The sequence below is a fragment of the Podarcis cretensis genome (genome assembly GCF_951804945.1).
Source record: "Podarcis cretensis genome assembly, chromosome: Z".
Lineage (NCBI taxonomy): Eukaryota > Metazoa > Chordata > Lepidosauria > Squamata > Lacertidae > Podarcis > Podarcis cretensis.
Window position 1 is genome coordinate 48919948 of NC_137184.1, and position 10325 is coordinate 48930272.

General features: G+C 42.0%; 1 protein-coding gene across 2 annotated transcripts in view; it reads left to right on the plus strand.

Annotated features, from left to right (window-relative positions):
* Positions 1-4251, plus strand: part of IL13RA1 (interleukin 13 receptor subunit alpha 1) — a 29888-nt gene extending 25637 nt beyond the window's left edge. For both annotated transcript variants that reach the window (XM_079962866.1, XM_079962867.1), the window contains exons 8-10: positions 1326-1419; positions 1816-1900; positions 4015-4251. In XM_079962866.1, coding sequence (XP_079818992.1) covers positions 1326-1419; positions 1816-1900; positions 4015-4095 — 260 coding nt within the window. In that variant the 3' untranslated portion in view covers positions 4096-4251. The remainder of the gene's footprint in view (positions 1-1325; positions 1420-1815; positions 1901-4014) is intronic.
* Positions 4252-10325: the final 6074 nt, after the last annotated feature.

Below are 10325 nucleotides of genomic sequence, written 5' to 3' on the forward strand. Positions count from 1 at the left end.
ATAATAGGGAATCAGGTTCTCTAGGCTTTTTCTTTTTCTTTGGTGGGCATGAATGCTCAAAAGTGTGCAAATCACTAGCACTTGCACTCTGATACCTACTATCTTCCAAACAGCTATTTGTAAAGGATTCAGCCATCTGGGCTTAGCAAATTGGGGCACCTTTCAATAACTGAAAGGAAATAAGCTTCAAGAATTTCATAATCACATACCACAACATAATCAGGCATGAATCATCACAGTCATTTGTTTTACAAGAGCCATCAATATACAGAATCAAGTCAGGTTTGAAGAAAGAAATATCATTAAGATCTGGTGTGGCAGCGAATTGTGGAAGGAGACACAGCTGTGTTTGTTACTTTTACAGGAGCTATTAATATATAAATCAAATCAGGGTTGGGGGAAAATAAGGAAATGAATATTTATGAAAGTTTCATGGAGGAAATTTTTCAGTAGATCTAAATTTATTTTTAATTAGTTTTGCCTTTGGTTGGAAATATATATTGAATCTGGTTCCATTGAATAAACTTGCACAGCATAAGAAACAGCAAGGTTAGTTTTATAGAATGCAACTTTTCATTCCAAATAGTTAATACATTGCTGCATCAGAAACAAGAAAATTTTATTCATGATCATCTTCTAATAGAAAATCCAAAAATGGACAAAGCAATGAAAGCATTTTTACATTTATTATTTCAAAGCACAACTGCTACTTATTGTGAGAGCAAAACAACCCTCAAAATCCATTGCTTTAAAACAACATGCTAAGACAAGCAGGGCAGGAATTTGTTTCTATAGAAAAGAAGCAGCAAATTTTTCACTTAGCAGTTTTTGAGAACTTGGTCACTGTCAAATGTTGAATGTTAATCCTAGCCAACATAGAGTTAACGAACAGCAAAAGTTTTCTTGTTGGCCTCTCAACACAAATACCAGCAGAAGAGCATTTCTTTTTTATAGATTAATGGTGAAAAGGTCAGGCAGGGAATGAGAAAAACAAACATTCTGGGCACTTACACCCCTTGGTGCTCACTCAACTTTTCAGGCAGGGAATGAGGTTTTGATAGAACATGCATGCGTTTAGCAAACAGCTGGGGAAAGAGATTATAATGGTAATTATGATTATAATTTTCTCCATCAAGTTCCCCTTTTCTGAGCGGAGAAGGCCAGAAATAGTGTTGGAAGGGAATTAGAAAATGAGATTAAAGGGTAATATTAATCATATACATGAAATGGAATAGAAAGGAAAGCTACTCTGTTGCTATTACAGCTTTTTAAATTCCTAAATGGGAGTCAGGTGCCTGACTACTTCTCATTCTTTGTTTTTTCAGATGACAGAGACTTTCCATTTTCTCTCCTTCTATACATTCTCCTTCCATTATGTGTGGCAGTCCTGACTATCATATTCCTCATACACCTGAAGAGGTAAGAGACTTATTAATGACTTCCGTTTGAGTGTGTTGTATATGGTATATCTATCTTCCAAAAAGCTCTGCTTTCACTTTAAAAGGTTCCTGGAATAGGGGTATGAAATAAGGGAGAATATGACCGTTCTGGCATGGTGCAGTTTTGTGTAAATTCATTATGATTATGATTTATATACTGCCCTTCATCGTAGGGTCCCGGGGTGGTTCCCAGAAGAAAATACAGGATAAAAACAAGTAAATAATTAAAACAAAACCCCTTCTTCCCACAGACACATTTAAAAGGCTGTAGAATATTAAATAAATCATGAGAACAATTCTGAAATACCGCTGAATGAGTTAAACAAAATTTGGTATCTAGAACCCCTTAATTCTTTTCTTTTTTAATGTTCTGAAGGATTAAAATGTTGATTCTTCCTACAATTCCTGAGCCTGGAAAGTTTCTGAAACAAATGTTTGAAGAGCACATTGAAGATCTTCAAGTGAGTACTGGCCACTCAATCCTAGTCTATCTAAGGCCAACCTAATGTGTGAGTGAGAAGCACAAGCTCAGAATGACACACACACACACACACACACACACTTTTAATGGTGTGGCAGATGGTTCTAGTTTCTCCTTGAAATAACTTAATCAGAGTTGCCCGTAAGGAAGATTTATAGTACTTAAAATGTATTGGGTAACAGATTACTTTCTGAAGTCTCCTTCAATTTTATTTCCATGTTGCTTTTTCTCCCTCCTAAAAAAAGACAACCATTTGATTCATTACATCAGTGTTTCCCAACCTTTTTCCGACCGTAGCCCCCTTCCAACTTTGTTTCCTTCCTGTGCCCCCTGCCCCGGATGTAGCAGGGGGCAGCTGCACCCCCATAAGAAAAAATCAATACAAATATGAGGTTCTGCCCCCCCCTCAACAAAAATCCTGACTATGCCCATGCCCCCCCTGTCCTACAAGTAGAGCTATTTAAATGTTTTGTTTGAAATAGAACATGTTTATAATTTTTATAATTTATACAAAATACAATAACATAAAACAACTGGAACATAATGAAATATTGTTGAAGCAGAAAAACATAGAATAATGGAGCTGCAAGGGACCCCGAGGGTCATCTAGTCCAACCCCCTGCAACGTAGGAAACTCAGCTAAAGCATCCATGACAGAGGCCACCCAACCTCTGCTTAGAAACCTCCAAAGAGAGTCCAGAACCTCCCGGGGGAGATCCATCTTCCATGTATTATAAAAAGGTAAACAACACTTAATGTGACCCCAGTCATTTGACACAGAGGGGGAAACCTACAGATACAGTCCAAAAGGGACACAAGGAGTTCTATATATATGGGAGAATTTGAAAAAGCAAGTTGTTCTCATGGGCCTGGGACAAAAAGACAGTTGTAACTCAGAAGTCGAACAGAATCCGTTATGGAAGTCAAACTGACTTCCAAAATGTTTGGAAACCAAGGCATGGCTTCCGATTGGCTGCAGGAAGCTTCTGCAACCAATTGGAAGGTATATCGGATGTTCAGGTTCCAAAGAATGTTCGCAAACCGGAACATGCAACTCCGGGTTTGCGGCATTCGGGAGCTAAAATGTTTGACTTGCAAAGCATTCATCAACCAAGGTACGAGCGTATCTTGTCATCCGGAGGAGCCCTGGCTGCCTAGAAAAAACACTAAAGCCCCCCACACCCTTACCCACAAAACTCAGTGTGGCTTTCTTCTGAGTAGACACTTAGTTATTTACTAGATGAAAGTCAGCAGTACCAGATGACCCTGCTTGGCTAGACGCTGGGGTAGATTTCACCCGGTGGCTTGCAGAATCAGGCCGACGCTGCTGATGGGTCCTGCACCCCTCGGCAACATCCAAAGGCCTCAATCCACTAGGTGCTGGAGCAGATTGCACCATGCTGCTCCTTGCAGAGTGAGGCCCAGGCTGCCACTAGGCCCAACACTGGTGGCAGCAATAAGCAGCTCTGGCTCACCCAGCCCTACCCATTGTCACACAACCACCACACTTACCTGACCTGGGGGTTCTGGATCATGGGCTCTACATGTCAAAATGGGAGCCTCAGCAATTGCTCTCTCCCACCGGAAACAAACCAGGACTGCTCCAAGAAAACACACATGGCAAAAAAGGAGCACTAGGCCCTGGTGGACTCCCCCTTACCCACTTCTGATTGGCCAAGCAGATAGCCAGCCAAACAGGATTTTAAACAAATAACTATAATGGTTCCCCCCCTTCACTTCTCACTTCCCTCTGTGGCCCCCTAGCCTCCTGCTGTGACATGACCCCCCCCACCATTTGCGTGATTTTCACCTGTGGCCCCATTGGAATATCTTGGGGCCCCCAGGGGGCCATATAGCCCCCGGTTGGGAAACACTGCATTAAATTGTTTTAAGAGACTGCTATATATGGAATTTGCTGCCAAGGAGTGTGGTGGAGTCTCCTTCTTTGGAGGTCTTTAAGAAGAGGCTTGACAGCCATATGTCAGGAGTGCTCTGAAGGTGTTTCCTGCTTGGCAGGGGGTTGGACTCGATGGCCCTTGTGGTCTCTTCCAACTCTATGATTCCATGATTCTATGATTTCTCTTTTTTCTCCAGAAACCTCCCCCCGAAGACCCAATCAAGGATGAGCAAACCCATTTGTTGGTATTCATACAGCCTTCTTGTAATGAGAACTGAGGAAACGAGGGGACCGTCTACATCAGATGACTCTTGAATGTACATCAGATGACTCTTGAATGGGGCAGGGACTGATGCTTCTAGATGCTGGAGAATTTCTTGGCAATGCCCTGCTGCAGACAACATTAAAGCATTATATATATATATATATATATATATATATATATATATATATATCATATATATATATATATATAGCATATATATATATATAGCATATATATATATATATATAGCATATATATATAAAATAAAGCAATAACAACTTGTTGGACCAACCAGGCAACAGGAATCAAATGGCCTTCCTCACTTGACGATGTTATCCGAAAACTGTGAAGATAAAAAATCTTACACTGGCATTTGTGAAGCAGCTTCAATTCTGAAGGACTACTTCTTTCTATCAGGTGTTTTGATTTTTTTGCTTTCTTTCTTTCTTTCTTTCTTTCTTTCTTTCTTTTTTGACACTTGAACAGCAGGAATGTTCACAACAAATCTTGCAAGGCTTGTCTTTTTGCCTAGTCAAACTTTGTTCTAGTGAGCTTCTCCAAGCTAAACCAAAAACTACTTATGTCCCTTCTACTGTGGCTAGAAGAGAACTTAGTGGAATGACTCGGTTGGTGATGCTTGCTTTCATTCTTGGCTCAGTGCTTTCATGCCTTGCTTTTGGAGTCTTAGCTTGTTTGTCACAAGCATGTCATGGTAAAAGACTTGCAAACGGTTTATGAATGCAAAGGCCTACAACAACTCCTTTTGCAACAAATGCACAACCCAAAGGACTGAGCCCTCTGACGTTATGCTGGCCAAAATCGTGTCAAGGACTTCCTGTAGCATCTTTGAATTGATGCTTAAATTGTCCTTTTGTTGCAAACTGTTAGACAAGTTCAAGGGACCTTTTTGCCCAAGTGTTGTACACTTTGGAATATTTGTGTGCTCTTTTTTTTTTAATAAAGATCTATTTATATAAAGAATGAATAAATACATTTTTTTAATAGACTGATTTCTCTGTTGCTTAAAAAACCCTGTTTTCTGTGTCCCTGCAAGTTTGTGGAATTTTTTTTTCTTGGCTGTTTATTGCCTCCTGACTCTGCCCATGAAGTGTTAACACAGCAGCCTCCACGCCTGCCTCCTTTGGCCCAGATACTTGCTCTTGGTAGTTTGCTCATTGTTCAGTGACTGATCTATCTATTCCTCTGTTTACCAGTGGATCTGACTATTAAGAGAAATTTGGGCAGATATTTATTTATATAACATACCCTGCATTCTCATTTCAACAAATTCACAAGGCAGTTTATTTGCTATATATTTTTGAAAGTGGGTTGTCCCTTTGGGTCCCTATAGGTTCGGACACCTTGAGATATTGTCACCAAACTTGGCATGAAGGTTCCCAAGATGGAAGCGGTGATCTTGTTCAACATTTTCAAGATGGTGGACTGAAGCGTCACTTTCACATTTCTTCACCCATTATTGACAAAGGTTTGGCTGCCTTTCAAGTAGAGCTGGGCGATATCTGGTTTACAGCATCATGATATATCACCAGCTAAACACTGTGATATACCAATACATCACAATGTCTGAAATAAGGATGGCGCTTTGTATATGGGCTGGCTTCACGGTTTTTCCTGCATTGTGATTTTTGCCGGCACCTGTTCTTGTGATTTGCTGCCCCCTGCAGGAGACAGGGGAGAGCTGAGCCAGCAGAGTTAACAGGGGCTGCATTGTAAGTGCCAACTCCAGGGGGGCATGGGTGCTTGGGCACCCACAATAATATAATTGTGGGGGCTGGGCACCCACAAAGCAAATGAAAAAAGCCAGCAGGTGGCAGTGACGTTGCCTCCAAGAGAGAAGCAGTAAGGCTCCAACCTCTGCAGCAAGGCATCCTTTTCCAGGGGGTGCGGCTCGAACTCAGAGGCTAAGTCTCTGTTTTTGTGTCTGAGCCCCTCCAGCAGAAAAGGGTGCTTTGTTCGCTGTAGATAGGAGGAAGAGGAGCTGCCGCCAGCCGCCACAACGCAGCGTGCAACGTCACATGTCTGCATGGGGGCACCTGCAATCCTGAGGATGAATTGTAGCCCTGGGCTGCAGGAATTGAGAGAAGCATTGGCTAGCTTCATGTTTTTCCCCAAATTGCAATTTTGCATAGCGCGTGCACAAACATCCTGATTTGTGATATTTTGCCAGGTCAAAAATTATGAAACTGATATCACGATATGGACTTTAAACTGGATATATATTGAGATACATTGGTACCTTGGGTTAAGAACTTAATTCAATCTGGAGGTCTGTTCTTAACCTGAAACTGTCCTGAAGCAAAGTTCTTAACATGAGGTACTATTTCTGGGCTAGTGGAGTCTAACCTGAAGCGTATGTAACCTGAAGTGTCTGTAACCTGAGGTACCTGAGGTATTGTCCAGCCCTACTCTCAAGATATCATCACCTAACTTGACATGAGGATTCCCGAGGTGGCGGCGGTGAGGTTCTTATCAGTATTCATCAACTAATTCTGTCAGCACAATGATTTCTGCTTGCGCAACAGAACTTTCCCCAGTTATTCTCCCCATTTGTGCCTTGCAACTCTTAAGAAGCTGCTTAAACAGAAGGTGCACATCCCCCACATCCCTTCCCGAAGTGCACATTAAGAAGCATGGTTATGCAGGGCAGTCCCTTTAACGAGATAAACTGACACACTCCAAATTTCCTCATAAGTAAAAAAAAGAAAAGAAAGAAGTGTACTGGGCTATACACCTCTTTCCTGCACCATAATGCCAAGTGCAAAGATCAGCTAGACATGAGAACCAAGGGTTAAAATAACTCTGTATCAGTGGGCCAGCGTCTCATGTACTTCTAGGGACAGATGTTCAAGTACGTGTCTGTTGCCAAGTGCCATATTGGCCTAGTGAAATTATCCATGTTTTCACTTGTCTGCCCAGCCAATTCATCTCTCTGCTGTTTTGTTTCATTTTAGTCTACCAAATACAGTAACTGCACACCATGCTGATGGCATTTGGGTGGTGATATAAACCAGTTGCTTGGGTCCCCAGACAATAGATGAGTTATAAATGTTTGATGCTATTTTGAAATCCCTTGGAGTTGCTTATGCTTTGCCATAACAGCAGGGGATATTTCATGGTGCTGCTCTTCATTAAAATAAATATTTGGCTACTTGTAGGGTTTAGACGGGTGCAGCACCATAAGAGCAAGTAGCAAAAGCCAGCAATGTGTGTATATTCAGAGTGTAAGTTGACAGTTTGCATACTGCACTGCAGATATAGTGGTTATCCCTCAATTAGGGACATGGGTGGCGCAGTGGTCTAAACCACTGAGCCTCTTGGGCTTGCCGATCAGAAGATTGGCGGTTCAAATCCCCGCGAAGGGCTGAGCTCCTGTTGCTCTGTCCCAGCTCCTGTCAACCTGGCAGTTTTAAAGCCAACCAGTGTGAGTAGATAAATAGCTTCTGTGTTTCCGTGCACTCTGACATCCGTCACGGTGTTCCATTGCGCCAGAAGTGGTTTAGTCATGCTGGCCACATGACCTGGAAATCTGTCTGTGGACAAATGCTAGCTCCCTTGGCCTGAAAGCGAGATGAGCACAGCAACCCAATAGTTGTCTTTGACTGGACTTAACCATCCAGGGGTCCTTTACCTTTACCTAGCTTTCTTTTTACCTTTTTATCCCTCAATTATTTTCACTATCCATATCAGTCATTCTTTTTTAGGAACCATTTACAGTAATTAAATTGGAATTGGACACATCACCTTTCTTTAGTTTTATAATTATCATGCTAGGTAGCTTCCAAAACCCCTTCATGGATCACTGCCTTGCCGTGGTGAAGGGGCTTGAATAACTCATAGAAGCTATGAGCTATGCTGTGCAGGGCACCCAAGATGAACAGGTCATAGTGGAGAGTTTTGACCAAACATGATCCACCTGGAGCAGGAACCGGCAAGCCACTCCAGTATCCCTGCCAAGAAAACCCCATGGACAAAGACAACAGGCATATAAAAGTTATGACGCTGGAAGATGAGCCCCTCAGGTTGGAAGGCGTCCAACATGCTACTGAGGAAGAGCGGAGGACAAGTACAAATAGATTCAGAGCTGAGGAAGCGGCTGGGCCAAAGCCGAAAGGACGCTCAGTTGCAGATACGCCTGGAAGCGAAAGGAAAGTCCAATGCTGTAAAGAAAAATATTGCATAGGAACCTGGAATGTAAGAACCATGAACCTAGGTAAGTTGGATGTGGTCAAAAATGAGATGGCAAGAATAAATATTGACATCCTGGGCATCAGTGAACTAAAATGGATGGGAATGGGTGAATTCAGTTCGGATGACCATCATATCTACTACTGTGGGCAAGAATCCTGTAAAAGAAATGGTCCGTAAAAGAAATGGCCCTCATAGTCAACAAAAGAGTGGCGAAAGCTGTACTGGGATGCAATCTCAAAAATGACAGAATGATCTTGATACGAATCCAAGGCAGACCTCTTAACATCACAGTAATCTAAGTTTATGCACCAACTACTGGTGCTAAAGAAACTGAAATTGACCAATTCTATGAAGACTTACAACACCTTATAGAAGTAACACCAAAGAAGGATGTTCTTCTCATAACTGGAATGCTAAAGTAGGGAATAAAAGGAACAACTGGCAAGTTTGGCCTTGGAGATCAAAACGAAGCAGGGCAAAGGCTAATAGAGTTCTGTCAAGAGAACAAGCTGGTCATCACAAACACGCTTTTCCAACAACACAAGAGACGACTCTACACATGGACATCACCGGATGGGCAGCATCGAAATCAGACTAATTATATTCTCTGCAGCCAAAGATGGAGAAGCTGTATACAGTCAGCAAAAACAAGACCTGGAGCTGACTGTGGCTCAGACCATCAGCTTCTTATAGCACAATTCCAGCTTAAACTGAAGAAAGTAGGAAAAACCACTGGGCCGGTAAGATACAATCTAAATCAAATCCCTTATGAATACACAGTGGAAGTGAGGAACAGGTTTAAGGATTTAGATATGGTGGACAGAGTGCCTGATAACTATGGATGGAGGCTCGCAACATTATACAGGAGGCAGCAACGAAAATCATCCCAATGAAAAGGAAATGCAAGAAAGCAAAGTGGCTGTCCAACGAGTCCTTACAAATAGCGGGGGAGAGAAGGCAAGCAAAATGCGAGGGAGATAGTGAAAGATACAGGAAATTGAATGCAGATTTCCAAAAAATAGCAAGGAGAGACAAGAAGGCCTTCTTAAATGAGCAATGCAAAGAAATAGAGGAAAACAACAGAATGGGAAGAACCAGAGATCTGTTCAAGAAAATTGGAGATATGAAAGGAACATTTCGTACAAACATTACCATAATAAAGGACAAAAGTGGTAAGGACCTAACAGAAGCAGAAGACATCAAGAAGAGGTGGCAAGAATACAAAGAGGAATTATACCAGAAAGATATGGATGGCTCGTACACCCCAGGTAGTGTGGTTGCTGACCTTGAGCCAGACATCCTGGAGAGTGAAGTCAAATGGGCCTTAGAAAGCACTGCAAATAACAAGGCCAGTGGAAGTGATGGTATTCCAGCTGAACTATTCAAAATTTTAAAAGATGATGCTGTTAAGGTGTTACACTCAATATGCCAGCAAGTTTGGAAAACTCAGCAGTGGCCAGAGGATTGGAGAAGATCAGTCTACATCCCAATCCCAAAGAAGGGCAGTGCCAAAGAATGCTCCAACTACCGCACAATTGCACCCATTTCACACGCTAGCAAGGTTATGCTTAAAATTCTACAAGGCAGGCTTAAGCAGCATGTGGACCAAGAACTCCCAGAAGTGCAAGCTGGATTTAGAAGGGGCAGAGGAACCAGAGACCAAATTGAAAACATGCGCTGGATTATGAAAAAAACTAGAGAGTTCCAGAAAGACATCTACTTCTGCTTCATTGACTATGCAAAAGCCTTTGACTGTGTCGACCACAGCAAACTATGGCAAGTTCTTAAAGAAATGGGAGTGCCTGATCACCTCATCTGTCTCCTGAGAAATCTCTATGTGGGACAAGAAGCTACAGTTAGAACTGGATATGGAACAACTGATTGGTTCAAAACTGGGAAAGGAGTACAAGAAGGCTGTATATTGTCTCCCTGCTTATTTAACTTATATGCAGAATTCATCATGCGAAAGGCTGGGCTGGATAAATCCCAAGCCAGAACTAAGATTGCCAGAAGAAATATCAACAACCTCCAATA